General features: G+C 42.1%; 1 protein-coding gene across 4 annotated transcripts in view; it reads left to right on the forward strand.

The window, feature by feature from the left end:
- Positions 1 to 22,007, forward strand: part of KCTD16 (potassium channel tetramerization domain containing 16) — a 311,256-nt gene that overhangs the window by 34,323 nt on the left and 254,926 nt on the right. For 3 of the 4 annotated variants that reach the window (XM_047731345.1, XM_047731346.1, XM_047731348.1), the window contains one exon: positions 1,905 to 3,056. In XM_047731345.1, the coding sequence (XP_047587301.1) occupies positions 2,225 to 3,056 (832 nt within the window). In that variant the 5' untranslated portion in view covers positions 1,905 to 2,224. Of the gene's footprint in view, positions 1 to 728; positions 1,515 to 1,904; positions 3,057 to 22,007 lie in introns of those variants that run through there. The other variant, XM_047731347.1, reaches the window with a different exon arrangement.

The raw sequence follows: 22,007 nt of genomic DNA on the forward strand, positions 1-22,007 counted from the left end.
GTCTTCCACCAGAGTCCTCTTGGGATGAGGTGGGAGGGGGCTGGGGCATGTCCAAAGAGAGGCTCAGTAAAGACACAGCCCCAGAAAAAGGTTGCAGGTAACAATTTCTTGCAGGTAAGCTGAGATAATGACTTGCTGATGTCAGCTGTGGGCTTTCTGCGGGTACCAGTACCTCATGTATTCTTTGGAAAGAATATCATTCATTCCAGAGAGACTGTATTTATTTATTCATTTGCTGGGGGTGGGGTGGCACAGGGGTGGAGAAGAAGGGGGGCGGGGAAGAGGGCATCTGAAGGAGAACACGGTTTAATGCCCTTTGCTTGCAAGAAAGAGCCACTTTGTAGCTCGAACACGGGGGTCCTTCGGTGTGCTTTCTTCTTTTCCTTTTTTAAATAAGCCCACGTGGACGGGAAATTTGCCCTTCAGCTGAAATTCAGTGCCTGTGCCAAGGGTTTGTTGGTACATTTTCCCAACGCAACATCGCGTGTGTTCCTGTCACCTCCGGGGCGGGGGTATTTCTGGGGAATGGTGGCGGCGGCGGAGGTGTAAAAAGCAGGAAGAAGAGGCGAAGCGAAGGCCGCGCGCGGCGAACCACAGCCTCGCGGGCGGGACGCTGAGGGGAGCGGCCGCGCGGGACGCTGAGGGGAGCGGCCGCGCGGCGCCGCGTCCCCGCCCAGAGCCGGAGCAGGGCAGTCGCGTGTCGCGGCCGGTGCGCGGCGTCCCCGTGCGGTCCTGGCGACCTGTCACCGAGGACGCCGCGACTCGGAGCCGCCTCCGCTTTCTCCAAGCCGTATTCCTTTAAGATGATGTAATAGTCATTTCCCTGGATGGTATCTGGCCTGCGCCGCTGAAACAACAGCCCCCGAACTGCGCTGGGAACTGTGGAACCACCCAGCTCCGCCGGCCGCCGGAGAAGCCCGAGCCCGAGCCCCCCCGCGGCCCCTCTGCGCTGCGGCGGCCGGGCTCCCAGCGGCTCCCGCCGGCCTGCGGACATGGGAGTCCGTCTGCCCTTGCCGGCAGGTGGGGTGGCTACCTGGGACCCCAGCAGGGCACATCTGTCTTTCTTCCTGCTGCTGGGCTTTCCGAAAAGCTTCTAAGTCCCAGTACCTCTTCCAACTCTCTTCTGTTTTAAGGATTCTGTCTAAAGGTTTGATTTTTTTTTTTTCTTTCCCCTTTTTACTGGAGAAGCTTTGGTTGGGTATTTTTCTCTGCCTTGCTTCTTCGACCCAACCACCTCTCATCAGGCTTTAACTTTTTTTGTGACTTGTTTCAACTTGAGACTGGGAGTGAATACATACCTATATACATACATACAAATATACATTTATATAAAAAAAAATATATATATATATATACAATTATTTTCTAAGAGCGCATCTCTCTGGCACTTTTCATTGATACCTCTGTCCTTTAACTCTTTGGGATTTGACAAGCTCCAGACTCTGGCTGTGGATTCTGCTTGCTTTGCAAATGGGTATCTCTTCACAGGAGCTGGGTTTCCAGCACTCACTAAGGTAAGTTCTGTGACTTATTGCTTTACCAGACCAGCTTGGAGGAAAAAAAAAAAAATCCCCTTTTAAAAGTTGAAAATCTTATATTCCTCCTTCAAGCAGAAATACCAGTAGAAATATTTTTAATACTAATTGCTGGAGACAGGCGCATGGATAAACATGTAGACACAAAATAGCTTGAGAGAAGCTACAATTTAGTTGAAGAATGGCTGAAATCAGTAGTTCCTAGGCTGCTTATGTAAAATAATCTCTCCCTCCCTCCCTCTCTACCTCTCTCCCTCCCTCTCTCTCCCTTCCTCTCCCTCCCTCTCCCTCCCTCTCCTCTCTCCAGTGGTGTCTCTTTTTCTGACTCATGCTGGGTTTGAGGAAATAATTTTCTCTCTTTTCCCTCAGACAGACCTCGGAGTAACTGGGGACTTGGCCTGCCTTGCCTACCGAGCTTGGGACAGATCGGATGGAGATGAGTTGATTACATTCTGTGAAGTAATAGCTCACTACCAGCCAGGGTTGAAACTACTTTTGCAGCATCACTTCACCTGTGGACTCTTCTGAATTTTGCCTTCTTGGGGAAAAAAACTGGGGTAAGAGAAGGTCGTTTTTAACAAGTTAGCTTCCTTCTCCCTGTTTGGCAAGTTGATGCAACGGATAAGGCTGTGACTCCACTGGATTGCACCTTCAAATCAAAATAGGAGAAGAGCAAGAAGAAAGGGACAATGGCTTTGAGTGGAAACTGTAGTCGTTATTATCCTCGAGAACAGGGGGCTGCAGTTCCCAACTCCTTCCCTGAGGTCGTGGAGCTGAATGTCGGGGGTCAAGTTTATTTCACCCGCCATTCCACATTAATAAGCATCCCTCATTCCCTCCTGTGGAAAATGTTTTCCCCAAAGAGAGACACGGCTAACGATCTAGCCAAGGACTCCAAAGGAAGGTTTTTCATTGACAGAGATGGATTCTTGTTCCGTTATATTCTGGACTATCTCAGGGATAGGCAGGTGGTCCTGCCTGATCACTTTCCAGAAAGGGGAAGACTGAAAAGGGAAGCGGAGTACTTCCAGCTCCCAGACTTGGTCAAACTCCTGACCCCTGATGATATCAAGCAAAGCCCAGACGAATTTTGCCACAGTGACTTCGAAGATGCCTCCCAAGGAAGCGATACGAGAATCTGCCCTCCTTCCTCAGTGCTCCCTGTGGACCGCAAATGGGGCTTCATTACTGTGGGCTACAGGGGGTCCTGCACCATGGGCAGAGAGGGGCAGGCAGATGCCAAGTTTCGGAGAGTTCCCCGGATTTTGGTTTGTGGAAGGATTTCCTTGGCAAAAGAGGTCTTTGGAGAAACTTTGAATGAGAGCAGAGACCCTGACCGAGCCCCAGAAAGATACACCTCCAGATTTTATCTCAAATTCAAGCATCTGGAAAGGGCTTTTGATATGTTATCAGAGTGTGGATTCCACATGGTGGCCTGTAACTCCTCAGTGACAGCATCTTTTGTCAACCAGTATACAGATGACAAGATCTGGTCAAGCTACACTGAATATGTCTTCTACCGTAAGTACAAAGGGTTCTTTTGATGTTTCATCTGTATCAATTCTCTTTACAGATGTTCAGTCAGTGTCTAAGGAATACTATTTGGGATTTTTTTTTTTAAACTCCTGAGTATAGGAGTTTAATAGCTAGAGTATTAGAGGTTCTAATTCAGGTCTCACATCTTATCTAAGGTAACTTTTATCTGTTTTATCAGTGACATCAGAGAATATTCAAAGGCCTATGCAATTGATATTGGTTTAGGTAATATGGGGATTGGAGGCAGACATGCATGTCTGTTTGCCAGATAGGGAACTGTGAGGAGAAGATGATGGTTGGAATTTGCCTGCTGGTCCATGGGAGGCTGGCAGACTCAGAGTGGATGAGGCGGTGCTGTCCATTCTTTACTGTGAACTTCGGGATCTGTAAAGCTGTTTGCTGGAGACTTGCTTTCATCTGGGGCGGTGAGAACACAAATGGCTTGCACAGAATGACGCGGTCTCGGCTAGATAGATGGCAGTATAGGCTGACAAAAGACCCCCGGGCTGCCCCACTGCATCTGAAATTTGCCTTTAAAGGCTTTACAAATCTGCTGTTTGGTTCTTTAGCATTTGTACTGAGACTTGAGTTGCACCGCAGACTTAATTAAACTGAACTTCATCTAAGACCCATCCAAAAGGAACTAGATCTTTCAGAACTGTCAATCACAAGCAGAGATCTTCAGACACCTGAGGTGATAGAATTACTGACATAAAAGGAAACCAGAGGGGAAAAAAGGAGTGGAAACAATTGTTCTGGAGCGTTTTAAGTAAGCGTTCCTTAGAGGTCAGTCCATTGGCTTAAATGACGACTTATGCTACAGATTGGTTTGTTTTATGAAATGGCGTCACTCTAAATAAACTATAAGCCATTGATCTCTGAAGGGAGAACAGTAAATCAGTCTGTAAAGTTTCATGCTTGGTTTAACAGTGGATTTTCAATAGGGCCCGGGAATTGGGTAAAGTGAATTGCATCAGAAATGTTTCCATGTTAGCATTCAATTTCCTCTCTTCTTATTTTAAGGCAAATCCATAAATTTGGGGGATTAAAATGTCTAAGATTTTTTTAGGGACTGATTTTCACCGACGGTTGTGTTTCTTCATGTGGAGATGGTGCTGGGATCCGTGTTAAAGAGGCCGGTGGCAAGCTGGGTTGTTCTGTGCTGGGTTATCACCCCTTAGATTTTTAGAAGTGGGGTCACATAGATTGTGTGGAAAGGACAGCCTATGGAGAAAAATGAAGTCAATTATCAGTTCAGGAACGTCTTGTTGTGTAATAACAAGCATTATTTGATCCAGCAACCCTATCAATGGCCGTTATCTATAATCTGCATCTTCCTTGATGCTGGAGCTTAGTCACCGGATTCTGCTGGCTTTCTTGGGTGTGGAGATAAGACTTCAGCTTTTTAGCCTTCTGTGAAGGAATCTGACGTTATCTGTAATTCTACAGAACAAATATCTGTTCCTAAGTTTTTGGAAAACGGCATCTTAGAAAGAGTTCAGATCTAGGTTTGTGATCTTTACCTTGTTCTCCAATTTTTAATATTTGAAAATAGCTTAAGAAGCTTTGGGCAAGTAAATCAAAACATACCAACCATAACCCCTGCCCCCCAAAAGGACCACATTAGATTTCTGTCACTTGCTCATCTAAATGAGACCCCGAACCTGAAATGTATTTGCCTGCTAGCTCAGTGACATTTGTGTGTTCATCAAAGACTCATCCGTCTAACGCTATGTCCTCTTTATATTGCTCTGAACAGGTTCTGCTCTGCTGATCGTATAATTGCTTCCTTCTTTGTTGGGTTGCTGAGAGGTTGCTGAGGAGCCCTTTGCTCTCCATCACTCATGGACAGGCTAGCACAAACACAATGCAACTTCATATTGCACAGCGTGTATATTCTATGTGACATACTTCCCTTTGTATCTAACATTCAGAGCTAAGTATTAACTCTTCCTCTGTCTTAGGACCAATAAAACTGACAGCTGGCTTTCTAGGGTGCATAACAGCTTCTGTGCAGACGTTTAACCATAATTATTTAATTAGAAGCTGCCAACTGTGCCTATATAAGCATTAATTCATCAAGCTGTTGTGCTTGGGTTAATGGGCCGAAACTATGGGAGGTGCTCTAAAGCAGGGAGTTGACTCTGCAGAGATGCTCTTCATCCAGCACTAGTCCTGCCCAGCCCCGCCTTGTGCTGCCCAGCATGGAGCCCTGGGGTGCACTGTGCCAGCAGAGCACTCGGAACCATCACCTGCGAGATTGCAAGGGACAGCATGTGTCCCCAGGAGCATCTCCAGATCCTTAAATTAAAAAATAAAAACAAAAGCAGAAACAACCATCCAGCCAACCAGCCAACAAAAGAAGATGCTCTTCACAGAGAAACTCAACTTCCTCCTTGGTTGGAAAAAAATTATATTGTATATACACACTATTTAGATCCAAGGCATTAACTCCAAGCAATCAGACTCTTCTAATAACCTGGGGATAATACAAAGCCATTTTGCCTGGATATGTATCACAGTAAAAAATGAACAGTGAGAAATGAATACATTGCACAGGGTGGTTGAGTCATGGGGAGAGACCCTTTTCTTTCCGTTTGCCTCATTTTCATCCAAGTTTTCCAGAGGGAAATTGAAAGACCAAAATCTCTCTGTCAATCATTAACAGGTTAGATTCTTGCCTCACTTAATCTTTTGTTGTTGTTGAGAGAGGGAATGAGAGAGAGCAAGGGTGAGAGGGGGAAGGTCACCGGGACAAGCCCATCCCTCCTGCCCAGCAGGGAGCCCAGTGTGGAACTCGATCCCGGGACTCCAGGATTGTGACCTGAGTTGAAGGTAGTCGCTCAACCAACTGAGCTACCCAGGCGCCTGCCTCATTTAATCTTAATGTAGACCTAGAATTGATGGGCACATCAGGTAGACTATTTAGTTAATATAGGAACTGTGAACAGTTGAAGTCAACAGGTGTTTGTATGTGTTTAAGAGGGTGATAAGAAATGTGTTTGTCTACATTGCTTACCAAAATATGATATGTGAGATGCTACGCATTATGATTCACTTATCAGCAACCAGGAAAATATGACTGATGTAGTAACATAGAAAAGAAATATCTTAAAAAAAAAATGAAAGAAAGAGAAATATCTAAGGGTACCTGGGTGGCTCAGTTAGTTAAGTGCCCAACACTTCATTTCAGCTCAGGTCCTGATCTCATGGTCACGGGATCAAGGGAGACCCACATCAGGCTCTGTACTCAGCAGGAGTCTGCTTGGATATTCTCTCCCTCTGTTCCTCCCCCCCTGCTCTTTCTCTCAAGTAAATAAATAAATCTTTAAAAAAAAATCTAGCTAGGATTGCCTCACAAGGCATTTTAGATATATCCTTTGTTTTAATTTAAAACAATGAGAAGGTCCACTTTCTTCTCTACCACCCCAGTAGCTAAATAATTACCTCTCATTTCTCTTCAAACATTATATAGAAAGCAGTATCATAAACATCAGAGAATGCCTTCTTGACTCACCTATAAATGTAATGGGAGCTGAGTAATTTGGAAAAGAGAAGTCCTGATTTTGAACCAGATACTCAATGGCTATTCACACCACTTAGGAACAAAATCACAGATGCATAGAAATAAATGAACCTGCTATTTAGAGCCACCTTCCAATGCCCAAGAGTGAGAAGATTGTTCTTGGTTGGAGACAACTATACACATTTTTAAAATCCTACTCATTAGTGAGTTACTTCAGACAAATGCCTGAAACACTCAAATTCAAAGGAATTTGCCTCTAATTTTACTGTGATAACATGACAAGTAGGGAGTTTAATTCATAGGATGCATACTCCCAAAACATTCACTCTTGAGTTCTGTGAGTTATAAGAGAGACACCAACTCATCGCCTTGTCAACAAATTGCTGCTTGTCAGTGCATTTTAATCTTCTCTTTACTTACTTAAATTTAAAGGTTGTTTCCACAAAACTCTGAATTATTTTATGTACTGTTAACCTTCAAAATTAAGCTGCTAGTTATTTTACCACAAAAATGGGTTTATTTGGGAATAGTAGAAAATTGCAATTCAGGATAAGCAAGTTAATGCAAAACCATAGGCAAAACAAAAAACCAAGGAGAGAAATTATCTTTTTTGTTGTGGGGGGGGAATTGAGCAGGGCTATTATAAACAAAAAGCCCATTGGAGTAAACTGGGAGTTTCCAGTACAGTGGCTTTTCATTGGCTCAGTTGTGACAGTCTGTTATTGGCTGGGCTGTTACTGGGGAAGGAGACCACCTTTCTTCCTCCTGTGGGAGTAGTAAAGTGGTATGGACTTGTAAGGTCTATCTCTTCCTGTTGGGTCTGCAGTTGATGACAAGTGGTCGGGTGTGAGAGTTTTCCCTTCTGGGATCTGGATTCTACTATGATGAGGTTTCCTTTTGAAAATTTTCATGGTATGCAGTACTTCAGGGCTGTTGAATGAGGTGGGGTGTTGGAGAAAAGTCAATCAGAAAGTGAGTTCTCAGAATTCAACTGCATGACGTTGTATTGGGAAGAGATCTGCAGTTGTGGCTACTGTCATTAACTTCGCCGACACTGACTTTAGAAACTTCAGTAAGAGGGTATGTTCTTAACAGGTAGAAATGTAGCCATCCTGAAGTGATTCTAGCTCTTTTTCTACTGGTTATTTGAAAGATAGCAATGATAACTTTTATTTTTGTTGCTTGTTGAGATACGATATTGGTATGTTTAAAATGAAGCAGGAGAGCAATGTAGTCAAAACGGTGAAGGTTGGTCTTTGCCACCACCAACCTCTCTTCTTTCTATGTTGTTTTTCCATCTTCTCCACCTTAGAGACTTTTTTCGTCCTGTTTTAGTCATTTCTGCTTTCTTGTTCTTTCTCTCCATTTTCAGTAAACATTCTCTTCTGCCATATATTGGAATACTTTCAAGGCATGGTGTAGTTTTCTCAGGGGCTTTGGTACCTAAAAAACCTTTTGATAGTTGTAGATCAGGTGATTTAGTATCCCACAAAGAGTGTTCTTAAGACATAAGGCTTTTAAATGTATAATTTAAAAATACAGCACAATTCAAATATAAGCCTTCATCATGAGGTTGAACTGGACCCATGCTTGAGTAGATATGAAATGGTAATACTCATGACACAAGGCAGGTGTATAGATGTAATTTTTTTCTTAATCTCTTTAAGGTTTTGTACTTTGAGCTTTGGTCTCAATATAGGAGTGATATACGCATGCTAGCGAAATATTTTACTACAGTATTTTCATTTTCATGCCAAACAAGATATGTTGTTACCTGAGCCCAGTCCCATGTGCGATTCAGGTACTTTCTTTCTAGGTTTGTGGCATCACTGAGTAAATTTGGCAGCAAGAAAAGTGTCAGTGTGTGGGCAGAATGGGGAGGTCTCTGAGATTGCCCTTAAGTGCCTGAATATGTTAAAAAAATATATAGACAACAGGAAAGAGAAGACCATGTCCCTGATAGCCTCATGAGATTTAGGTCTTATCAAAAAAATTAGAAAATAAAATAGCTGAGAATATGTCACAAAAGTCCATTTGGAACCCCTCCAAGCACAAACAATGAAGAGGAATGACTGTGCACAGGAGAGAGTGTGCATCCAATCTATAGAAGAAAGTTCTTCAGGAATGGATACATGGATGCTCAGTTTCTGCATCATGACTGTTGCTCTCTTTCTTTGTTTTCTGCTATAGCTTTCCTCAAATAGTGCAGTTCTTGGCAAGTCAGTGAAAAAAACTTCATACAGAATTTTCAAATGCATCCAAATGTAGACACCCAGTTCCAATAATTACAATTAACACTATAAGAGCAATCTTGTTTTATATATATTCCTACCTACTTCTCCTTCTGTCTGCACTACATTATTTTGAAGCAAATTTCAGACATCAATCATTTCATTCATCCACAAATACAGTACTGTATGTTTCTAAAATAAAATGGATTAAAATAAAATGCAACACAATACCATTATCACATAGACAATTAGTAATTCTTTAGTATCATTTAATATCTATTGATGTTAAAACTTCTTTGATTTTGTTATAGTATTTTCTTCAAGTTGGTTTATTAAATCAAGATTCAAATAAGGTGTATCTGTTATCTTCGATTGCTGCTTCTTTTTTCACTCAAAATTAAAAAAAAATATTGCATTTACCCTGTATGCAACAAAGGAGCAAAATGTATATTTTAAATCTCTTTATTTTATTTTTTTAGAAAGATTTTATTTATTTATTTGACGGAAAGAGACACAGTGAGAGAGGAAATACAAGCAGGGGGAGTTGGAGAGGGAGAAGCAGGCTTACCGCTGAACAGGGAGCCTGATGTGGGGCTCGAGCCCAGACCCTGGGATCATGAAACCGAGCCAAAGGCAGATGCTTAACGACTGAGCCACTCAGGTGCCCCTCTTAAATCTCTCTCTTTTTTTTTTTTAATTTTTTAATTTATTTGACAGAGAGAGATCACAGTAGGCAGAGAGGCAGGCAGAGAGAGAGGGGAAAGCAGGCTCCCCATCGAGCAGAGAGCCGGATGTGGGGCTCAATCCCAGGACCCTGGGATCATGACCTGAGCCAAAGGCAGAGGTTTAACCCACTGAGCCACCCAGGTGTCCCTTAAATCTCTTTTAATCTCTCCTTCCCTCCCTCCTTTCCTCTTTCTCTTTCTCTCTCTTTCTTCCTCCCTCCCTCCCTTCCTTTTTTTTAAGTCAATTTATTTGTTTGAAGAAACCAAATTGTTTGCCATGTTCAACATTCAGCTTTCTAGGTTTTACTGATCCATCTCTATGATCTTTGGGATGTCATTAAAACATTTTTTTCCTGAACCCTGTATTTGTGAATTTGTTAGATCTTTATTCTAAATTCTAGAGACTCCATTGGATTCATGTGTAGTCTTTCTTTCTTTCTTTCTTTCTTTCTTTTTTGTTTAGATTTTATTTATTTATTTGACAGACAGAGATCACAAGTAGGCAGACAGGCAGGCAGAGAGAGAGGAGGAAGCAGGCTCCCCACAGAGCAGAGAGCCCAACGCAGGGTTTGATCCCAGGATCCTGGGACCATGACCTGAGCTGAAGGCAGAGGCTTTAACCTACTAAGCCACCCAGGCACCCCTCATGTGTAGTATTTCTGGCAAGAAATTTTTATAAGTGATGGCAAGTCCATTTTTCTACATTATTGAAGCATAATAAATAGACAGCATTATATTAGTTTGAAGTTTACAACATAATAATTCAATAATTCAATACATTACTCAGGGATCATCATGATAAGTGTACTCTTAATCCCCTTTATTTAATTCACCCAAGGCAAGTCCATTTTCAACTTTTAATTTACAAAAGACAATAAAAGAAACCCCTATTTTTCTTCCCAGTTGTTCAAGAACTATCTGTTATTCCCTTGCTGTTCTTTTTCTTTTTAAAGAAGATTTATTTATTTGAGAGAATGGATGGGTGGTGAGGAAGAGGGAGAGAGTCTTAAGCAGACTCTGCTAAGTACGGGGCCCAACACAGGGCTTGATCTCATGATCCTAGAACCAGGACCTGACCCAAGGTCAAGAATTGGCTGTACCACCCTGGTGCCCCCCCCTCGCTATTCTTATCATTAAGATGGGCTAACATCCTGGGTGCAGTGAGCCTGCCAAGGGTCCTATAGACTGGGTCCTGTAGACTGGGAAGAAGAATCATTTGGGGTGGGGAAGTTCCTCTCCTGGCTATTCAAATTTTATATTCTTGGATTCTTTCAGCTGTGCTCAACTCCACTGACAACTCATCACCCGTATTCCCCAAACCTCCTGTCTTCTTATGTTCCTTCTCACAGGAATTGGCATCATCAGTCACTCATTTCCCCAGGGAAGAATGGAACCGAGGTGGCATTCCTGACTCTTCCTTCTCCTCAACCTATGACAAATCCTACCGGTTCCTTATCTCTCTCAATCCATCCATTTCTTTCTATCACCACTGATGCTACCCTGGCCCAGACCACCTGCACTGCTTTTTGTTGCTATGGAACCCTGGGAGCATCCCAAGTGAAATCTGAAACCAGCTCTGTATCAGAGGGCAGGAAGAGACTGAAGGAAGAGGCAGGGCTCTCTAGATGGGTAGGTAGCGGGCTGAATAAGCAAAAGAATGTACTTTTATAAGACTTGTTTTGGGCAGCCACAAAACAGATTTCTGCATCTATCTGCTCAATCTTAAAAGTGTATATAGAGGCCTTAATGGGGTTCAGTGACCTAAACCATCCAGATGGTCTTAACACCATATCACTGTCACAAGGCTGTGTCCTTGGAGCAGCTTCTGGGAGCAGGGAAGGCAAGTGGAAAGCACATTCCAAACATAGGGAAGGGACTGAGGAGTCCCTGATTTGCCTCTGTCCAGCTCATGGGTCAAGCAGTGGCTATATCCTCTCGATCTCTTCCCAAAACTTTTCTAGACTACTGCAGAGGAACTTAAATTGTCCTTCCTACCCCAAATTCAGTGTTAGCCCCTTTGAATCTGTTCTATCACAAAAAATGGTGAGATTTCTAAAACGTGAGCTTGACCATGTCACTCCTGCTTAAAGTTCTTCATTGCCTTACAACTGTTCATAGAGTTAAATGCAAACTCCTTACCAGGAACCACAGCCCTTCATGAGATGACCTCTCTTTCCATCCCCAGAATCTTCTGTTGCCATCCTGCCCTTTGCATTTTGAATCTTAGCTATACTCGATTTCTTTCTGTTTCTGAATGCTGTTATGTACTTGCTTCTTTGGTTTTGTGTGTGATGTTCTCTCTGCCTGGAATTCTGCTTCCACCCACTTTGATGAACTAAATCTTCAGGTTCCAATCTAGAGATTACCTTTTCTGGGAAACCTTTCCTAGCCCACTCTATCTGGTTAGGCACCCCTTATCTTTGACCCAGACGATTTTATTTTCCTTTACTCTGGCACAAATAATATTATATTAAACTAGATTATTTAGCTCTCTCTTTTACATTATCTGTAAACTCTGTCAAGGTAGGAACTGTGTCTGTCATGTTCATCACAATATGTAGCACAGTATGTGAAATAGATGTAGTAAAATACTTCGTAATACTTTCCAGAAGAATGAGAAATAAATGCCCACTGCAGAATTTGATTATGGTCATAGAGACCACTGTCTTGCCTACACCATTTGCATTATCTCTTAACAGAAGAATGAGAGATCAGTGATGGAGTGATGGTGCTTTAAATAATAATAATAACAGTTTTTCCAAATTGCCTTTGGGTGCTTTGGGCACTGGGATAAGTACTTTACATACAAATTGGAAATCTTACTGAAAGACTCTGTGCTCTTAGCACCTGCACCAAGATTTGAGCTCAAGGGGACTGAGAAAAACACTTAGCAGAAACAGGACCCCTGTGCTCTCATTTTAGTTGGTTTTTGCTCCAAGCAGGAGCTGGAGCGTGGCCAGGGTTTAAGGAAAAACCCAGGAAAGACTCAGGATTCAGAAAAGTGTTCCAAAATTGAGAAAGCAGCTCCAGGAGGAAGAAAGCTCTACCAAAACACAAAGAATGTTAAGAGACCAACCAGGCTGTCTTAATTTTCCTCCGGCTAAAGTATTCCAATTCCTTCTCCCTCCCTTCCCATAAGTGTTAGTGATTGCCCCTTCATGCCAGACACAGCAGAATGTGCTAGAGAAGGGCCTGGGTTTTGAGCTCCAGACTGCTTGAATCTGAATCCCTAGCTTATTGGGATCATTGACAAATTATTTTACTTCTGTGCCTCATTTTCCTCAGCTGTAAAATGGAGGTGAGGACAACAGTCCTCATGTGGCTGCTCTGAGAGTCAAATGGGCCGCTATACGTCAAATGCTTACGACAGTGCCTGGCGCCCAGTCTGCGCTGTGAACGTCTAGTTCATTACCAGGATGGCTGCGAATACCGGATGCAGGAGACACAGCTGCTTTCTTTAAATAGCTTGCCTGATACTTTCTGGTCCTCCCTTTGGACACTTTGCCCAGAAATGCACATCTAGAAATGTTTTTTTTCTTTTTTAAATTTACTTATTTTAGAGAGAGAGAGAGAGACAGTGCACGAGCAGGAGGAAGAAGCAGAGGGAGAGGGAGAATCCTGAAGCACATTCCCTGCTGAGTGTGGAGCCTAACATGGGGCTCCTGAGGTCATGACCTGAGCCAAAATACAGAGTTGGACACTTAACCAACTGAGCCACCCAGCTGCCCCCAAACATATTTTTATTATTATTTAGTTAGTTAGAGAGAGAGAGAGAGAGAGAGAGAGAGCACAGGCAGACAGAATGGCAGGCAGAGGCAGAGGGAGAAGCAGGCTCCCCACTGAGCAGGGAGACCAATGTGGGACTCGATCCCAGGACGCTGGGATCATGACCTGAGTTGAAGGTAGCTGCTTAACCACTTCTTTACATCCACCCCAAATGTATTTTCAAAAAGGAAATTCAAGCCGTATGTTTTCCTTGAATCTGAATATGCATAAAAGTAAACACCCCAAAGGCTTCAAATTCTACTGACTCTTTTCATCCCCCCCCCCCCCCCCCCCCCCCCCCCCGCTATTCCATTGTGGATGTCATTAATAGTGCCTTTCCCTCCACCTTGTTTTCAACTCGGGCTTTTCAGAACCTAGGATAACATGAGAGAGAACTGAAATTTAAGACTACAACTTAAATTATATATTCCATCACTGCAGAGTTAGAATAACCTTTTATGAATCTCAACCTAGACAATATTCTCCTTCATGGTGGCAGAATATGGTTATTGAGCATGCCGCTGACAATAGGATCATTCAAATTGCCCCCAAAATGAAAACAAGACATTTTGCTCCACACTGTGAGTAGCTGCACTGTGTGGCATTAAAAAGAAATCAGAGTGCTAATTTGGGCTGTTGCCATGTGACTGCTCAAAAGCTGTCCATGGGAAGAAATTGATACTTTCCACTTTCATTCATCAGTCCCGTTCCAAAGTAAAAAATTCTTACCATTTTGCCACCTCAATTTATACTGACCTTTTATTCTGAGTGCACTTGATACAATGTGACTGTCCATTAATTACACTGGTGAAAATTAAGGCAACCCATTATACATAACTTGATGGGGCACTTAAGATGCCATCAGGCTGTTGTATATTGTATTTTATTTTTTTTTAAAGATTTTATTTATTTATTTGAGAGAGAGACAGTGAGAGAGAGCATGAGCGAGGAGAAGGTCAGAGAGAGAAGCGGACTCCCCGCGGAGCCGGGAGCCCGATGCGGGACTCGATCCCGGGACTCCAGGATCATGACCTGAGCCGAAGGCAGTCGTCCAACCAACTGAGCCACCCAGGCGTCCCGTATATTGTATTTTAGACGAAAGACTGTCCAGAGCAACAATACTAGGCAACTAAATTCTAGGCAACTAGGCAACTAAATAGAGAAAAGGGGAGGTAGGCTCTGGTAACGGTAACTTTCCAGTAAAGGGGAGCCTGGAGCAGCAGAGACATTCTAGGGACGGGGATACGGGCAAAAGGGAGATGGTTGTTCATGGGGCAGAAGTATACAGTGAAAAACCATGTGGAGGCTTGAGACCTGGGGAAGTGTTGCAGTTCAGCAAATCCCCTAATCCCAGAGGGAGAGCTGGTGCAGCAAGGAAAGCACATCAAGCCCTGGTTGGGAGTCATGGCTCATTGTGTTACAGCGTAAACATTCAGTTATGTCAGGTGGAAAAACTTTCCTGTGGGCATGCGCCTGCAAATGTGTCCTGGAATGCAAAAGCAAATAGGATTCAGTTCTCATTAATTTGCTTTTTAGCCAGTGAGGTGAGGTGTCTTTTTTCTTTAAATAGAGGGATACCTGTGTGGAGCTGAACAATTTTGTGGAGCTGCATCGTAAAAGAAAAGTGTTCATTTCTATTTGTGTAAGAAAAGCATGCATTAAAAAATGAGCAGGGGCACCCACGTGGCTCAGTCAGTTGAGCGTCTGACTCTTGATTTCAGCTCAGATCAGGATCCAGTGTTCTGGAATCAAGCCCAGGGTCTGGGTCTGCCCTCAGCACAGAGTCTGCTTGTCCCTCTCCCTCTATGCTTCTCCCTGCTCATGCTCTCTCTCTCTCTTTCTCTCAAATATATAAATCATTAAAAAGTATTTAAAGTACAGGCTAGATTTCATTTTTTAAAAATGAGCAGTTTTCTTGGCTTTTCTGGGTAAAAAACTGTGGCTTGGAGCAGTAATGACTGGGGATATAATGTGTGATACTCTCAACATCATAAAGGCCCTTTTTAGTCATTCCGATGCTCAGTAATGTAAAATATTTGTTTGAAAAGATCGGATTTCTTCTCATTTACTGAGGGTCTGTTTTATATAAAGTACTATTCTTTGTTTTGGTAGGAATGTCCAAGTGAGAGGGGAAATATCCTATCTGTATGCAAAGAACTGATAACCTGATTCATAACATCCTCACACTAATGATTTTCTAGTACTTTTCCCCAATGTGCTAGGGAAGTGATTCAGAATATGCACAGTCCCCATTGATTGGAAACTGCTGGCATGTCCAACCTTCTTTCATCATCATCCTTCCACACAGACAAGGCATGTAGTGATGTGTAATCTTGTTTTCTAACAGATCTTGACATCCACTCATGAGAATGGCCTTCATTAATAGGCAGATTTAGGTCTAGCCTAAGTCACTTATACAAAATTCTATTCTCTGTCCTCTGGCTATGTGAGTAAATGGCAGGCACTGTGACTTTGCTATGCCCTTTGCTTTTGTGTGTGTTGGATTCCTAGACATCTCTTGGATGGTTGGCCCATATAATTCTCCCCCCAGAAATATTTACTGAACACCTACTATGCACCAGAGACTTCACGCCGTTCCAGGGTTTCAGCTGTAAACAAGAAGCATATGGTCAATGCTCTTATGGAGCATATGGTTTAGGGAGAAATTAGACTAGTAAATGGGCAATTTTGATCAAGTATGATGAGGAAGAGTCAATGAATATGAAAATTGAGAAGGAGCTCCTAATCTGAACTTGGGGCATCAACCAGAGCTTATTTTATTGCTTGGAGAGGAGAAAATGCTTAAATCTTTAATGCATTTGTTGACTTTAAGATACCAGCTGGCTGAGAGAGTCATAAAAATTATATCCTAGAATGGCTTAGCAGAACCTTAAGATCACTAGCAATCATTTCATTTCTCATTAGAGAAATCTCATTAGATTTTTTCCAATGATAGCTGTGTGAGTGATTTTAGTTAGTCCAGGAACCAATATCCTAAAAAACTCTTCAGTTCCCTTTTGTGTTCAAACCTTTGTCTTGGTAAAGTGTATGTGCAAAACCAGAAGCCAAATGATAGCCTTGGCTGACTAATAATAGATTTTATTATTTCTTTTTTAAAGATTTTATTTATTTATTTGACAGAGATCACAAGTAGGCAGAGAGATGGGGTGGGTGGGGTGGGCTGGGGAAGCAGGCTCCCTGCTGAGCAGAGAGCCTGATGTGGGGCTTAATCCCAGGACCCTGGGATCATGACCTGAGCCGAGGGCAGAGGCTTTAACCCACTGAGCCACCCAGGCGCCCCTAACAATTGATTTTAAAGATACTTTCCAATTACGTCCGTAATGTCCTTTTATAATGATTCTCAACATGATATATGTCATTATTATTTTAACTTTATCTCAGGATTACTGAGTTACCTTGTCTGTCTCATATACAACTTAGTTTTAGTAACTACCACAGTGGGAACACATAGGAGGTGATCATAAGCGTTTGTCGAATGAATGAATATATTCATAACTGTCAAATTTTTCAAGAAAGAGAATGTGAAATATAAAGTGAAAAAGATTTGCTTCTGGTTTTACCTGACATTTACTTCTAACCATGGGTGTATTCTCTTAAGCGACAGTGAAAATGTGGTCGATAAACTGATGGTTTCAGAACCATCTGGGTAAAAACCTTTGTTTTGTCACTTCCTGGCAGGGCATCTTTGGGCAAGTATCTTGGTCTCTTTATACCTCAGAACACTCAGCTGTAAAAGGGGAACAAGGAAGTTTCTCTTTGCAGTATTGTGAGGATGAAGCCACGGCCAGGCCATCTTATTAGCTTGTCTCATCAACAGCCAGGTACCTCATCTCTAGGCTCTTTTAGTTCATATTACAAATAGATGTGTTTGGACCTAGAAGAAGAAACTGAGAGAATATGGAGCCATTAGAACTGATCCTGCCGGCTCTCACAGCGAAAATCAAGCTGCTGCCCACTGGTTTCCCTCTGAACTATTACTACACACACTTCCTGACCTTGGGGGAAGGAAAAACACATCACATCACACCCGCTCTTCTAGTTCTCTCCAAAAGCTTGCCTCCTCTGCCCCTCGAACACACTTGTCTGTCCATCTGCAGTGATCTATCACACTGGCTTTTGGACAATTCTTTCCACAGGCTGGTCTGTCAGCCGCCTGAAGAGGGTGTTTGTGTCATCTCCCCCAGAACACTTTTCCTTGAACTCCTTGACTTTCTGAGTCCTTCATTGAGGCGTTAGTGGGTTTTCCTTGGAAAGACTTTCCATTACATCCCAGCTGAAGCACAGGAGGTCCTCCTTATTCTCTGTTCAGTACGGTGTTTCCAGCATAGACTGTTCACACGTGTGATTCCTGTTGGCTGTAAGCTTCCTGGTGGCAGGAGTGCTCTTGTTTCCCTAGAGTCTAGTACAGTGTAGGCACTCGAGAAGTTATTTTTTCTCTATCCACTTCACCCCACCTTGTAAAATTATGATAGTAAGATTCCCTCTCATGGTGAAGGCAACTGACTATATATATATGTGTGTGTGCGTGTGTGTGCTTGTGGTACATACATCACCTCTGGCCAGTAGAGTAGAAATGAAGGAAAATGAAAAAGCAGAAGGCACTGAATGCAAACCCTGAGAGATTGGATAATGGAGACAAGAGTGGAAATTCACTTTTGAGTGAATTATTCAATTACTTTTTACTTTTGAATTGCTTAGCCTCTCCTGTACTCAGGTCCCTCGGCTTTGTGAAGGGAACAGGGAACTTGTTTCACTGTCTCATAGGACACTGACAGTTGGGTAGTATGACTCTCGTAAAGAAGCTGTGTTGCTTGAATAGATTGCTATGAAGGCAGATTTTATCTTCGCTTGAGTGAACATCAGGAGGGTGTCTTAAGAAAAGAGAGATGAAATCTGCTCATTTGGAAAGTTGCTAAGGCATTTAGAAATGGTCAAAATGTGCAAATGGATTTTAATGGCACCACAGCAAGCACTCGCATTCTTATTGTCTACGGTGGAGTAGCACAGAGTCAACATATGTGAGGTCTATTCTGATCTCCACTTGCGTCATGATCACAGATTGGTGGTGTGAAGGTACTGGCTCATGGATAAACACAAATCCCTTTTTGAAGCCCCATAAACTGTAATGCTGGATGGGAGCTTGAAGTGTATCTTTCACACCAGGGAGAGGACCCACTTCATTTATAAAATCAGAGCATCCTGAGAGATGCAGGATCTCATGATTCCGTGCTTCCGTTTCCTCTCTTTGAATCCCCAGGCTTTAATTGAAGTCCTACGTAGCAGCCAACAGAGAGAATCTCTCAGAGTGGCGTCATTCTGATTTAAGAGGGAGTTGGCGGTAATACATTCTTCCGCATTCCATTCCCCTTTTCTGCCTTTTGTTCTTCCTGGTGGCCCTTGGGGCAGTTCCTGGAAACCCAGGGCTCCGTGTAGCTGCTTGAAAATCCTAACCTGGACATTCTAAACAAATGGTGAATTTTGATCTTCTGTAAAATGTTCTTTTTACATATTTGGTCCAGTTCTTAGCTGTGTATTTTCTACTTCTTTTATCTTCATTTGACTTATGTTTCATTCTCAGGACAAGTGTAAATGAAAGATGAACTGAAGAAAGGCACTCTTTAGGAAAAGTAAAGAGCAAAAATAAATTCATTTTGCCTCTATCTTTGGTATATTTCAGAGAAAGAAAGATAACTACTTTAATTAGCTACTTTAAATTTTTGTGCAACAACAGAAGTGATGGGAGTCACTGATATTGAAAGAAGGCCTGGAATACAGTTTTTACAACCAACTTTATATGTGCTCTACCTAGGAAGTTTGCAATTGTTTTCTCTACTGTGAGTAAAGCCTAAAGTTAGTATATTATTCCATTAGATCAATGTAGTGTATATTTTCTCCATTGAGCTGAAGGGGCCATGGTAAGATCTCTGGTTGAAATGGTGCTTTCTGTCCTGACATGGAGAATTAATTGTAAACAAAAATTCTATTTTGAGGGTGTTTGGAAATAATACCTCGTACCAGCCATATTCTTCTGTATAAAAACAGTAGGAACACTTTCTTTTTATCATAGCTATATTTTCATATTGTTTATAGTCTGTGATTAGCCTTGGTAATTTGCTTCTTTTTATGGGAAAACAAGTTTTCTTCCAAACAACCAGATGCAATATAATCAAATAATTGCTACCTTAATTTGCTGCTAAAGTCCTCTTGAGGAAAAAGAAAGAAAACACACATACCCAGTGACATGTATTTGAACTCTGCTGTGTCAGGTTCACGTCAAGTGTTTTCTCATTTAATCCTCTTGAAAACTCTACAGTAAGAAACTGGGGCTCTGAGAGGTTCAAATTCCTCAAGGTCACTGTTAGTGGCTGCTTTAGAACTTCTGTATAGGAAGACCAAGTAGTGTTAAGTTTGAGAGAAGTTCGTTTGTTTGTATCAAGAACACGGAGAGGGTAGGCTGATGGAGATCAAGTGTCGGTGATGAGGCTGAACTTTAACTTCTCTACCCCTCAGACCCAAGTTGCTGCTGTGGGATCTAATAATTGGGACAAGCAAAATGAAAACCCCAGTTGCCCCGACCCTGGTTCTCACACTCTTGACTGTCATGCCATACCACAGAAGTACCAGATGGCAGTGCTATCTTTTTTGAAGAGCCCAAAGCAGCTTTTCAAGGGAACCATCTCCCCAGATTAAGTGAGGAACCCACGTACAGCCTCCAGGAGGGGGTGGGATGGCAGAAGGTGCTGGACAGGGATGATTTCCCATTCTTCTCCCCCTTCAAATCTCAAGCCTTTAGAACATGATTTCCATCATGATACAGCTTTAAAAAAATAAACCAGATTGGGCTGAAATCTGCGAATCTGTCCTCAGTTACCCACACAGAACTTCTGGGACACAATCTCTTCTCCCAGAGACTCCTACACAGCATTATTTTTAAGAACTTGATTTCCTAGGTACCACAAATATGAAGAGGCACAAGATTTCATAGTACAAAAAGATGTCAAAAACATTTAAAATGAAATAAGAAGGATTTATCCTTGTCCTCCTAAATACTTAACAACAAAAAAAAAGTATACATATCCAAGTATAAAATCCTTAAAAGTAAAAAGCACAAAAGCATATCAACAGGTTCTGGTTCTAGAATCGATAGCAAAACTGAGATGAGTGAGGTAGTCATAAACGAGACCAGTCCAGGTATCCTGACAGGCATTGTTGGTCCCCAGAGAAAAGGCATATTTAGATGTGAACCTATGATGAACTCAGAACACTGTTTAAATCATAAAAAGTACTGAAATGAGCTCCTCTTTTAGCTCTCCTAGTTTTTACTTTGGGGAGAGTTACTTGAGAATATAATTGCGGTTAAGTAGTTTATATTATTAATAGCTTTATGTTACCTTAAAAGCCAGGCCACATACAGCAGTTAGGTTACAACTGAAAACTAAAAAGAAACATTGATTCTTGGTTTTAAAACCAATTAGCATCCTTAGCCCCTTTCCCTTCTAAACCTTGATGAAAATCCTAGAACCCTAGAGATGGGGAAGTATGAGTGTCTTGGCTCTTCCCCATATCTTACAATTTTTAATTTAATTTAATTTAATTTTTATAATTTTTAAGAAGATTTTATTTATAGGGACGCCTGGGTGGCTCAGTTGGTTGGACGACTGCCTTCGGCTCAGGTCATGATCCCGGAGTCCAGGGATCGAGTCCCACATCGGGCTCCCAGATCCATGGGGAGTCTGCTTCTCCCTCTGACCTTCTCCTCGCTCATGCTCTCTCTCACTGTCTCTCTCTCAAATAAATAAATAAAATCTTTAAAAAAAAAAGATTTTATTTATTTATTTGACAGACAGAGATCACAAGTAGGCAGAGAGGCAGGCAGAGAGACAGGGGGGGCTGGGGAAGCAGGCTCCCTGCTGAGCAGAGAGCCCGATGTATGGTGATCCAAGGACCCCGGGATCATGACCTGAGCTGAAGGCAGAGGCTTTAACCCACTGAGCCACCCAGGTACCCCTCTAACAGTTTTTTATTGACTTCGTTTAACTGTTCACTCTTTTCTAATGTTAATTATAAGTCTAAAGTTGGGTCTAAATCACATAGCAAAGACCGTGATAAGTGCTTTGTAGATATTACCATGTTCTCTCTTCAGAACAACCCTAGGGCATGAGGATTATTATTTTTTTCCATCTTACATATGAGAAAACTGAGACCTAGGGAGAGTCTTACCCAGGTTCACAGCTAGTGAATAATAAAATTAGGATTTGGCACTGGTCAAGTCTATCTGGACTCTAAGGACTGAATGCTTTTTTAATTACTAAATTACCTTGGATTGTCCATCGAGTACAGATCCTTCCTATAAAGTGAAATATAGAAATTAGTAATATAGAAAGTGAGATCAAAATAAGATTTTTAAAAAGATGGTAGAAGAAACAGTATACTTGTATGCTGATAGGAAGGATCCAGTTGTTAAGGAAAAAAAGCAGACAATATAGGAGAGAAAGGAGAGATAGCTTGAGTGATATCCTTGGATAAGTAAGAAGGAATGGGATTGAGTGCATAGAGTTTATCTTTTGTTATGAGTCTTGTCAGTTCATCCAGAGTAATAGGGTGTATGAATGTGTAATAGATATAGTAATAGTAAATGTATACACACATACATGCGTACATGTATCTA

Source organism: Lutra lutra, chromosome 5 (assembly GCF_902655055.1).
Source record: "Lutra lutra chromosome 5, mLutLut1.2, whole genome shotgun sequence".
Lineage (NCBI taxonomy): Eukaryota > Metazoa > Chordata > Mammalia > Carnivora > Mustelidae > Lutra > Lutra lutra.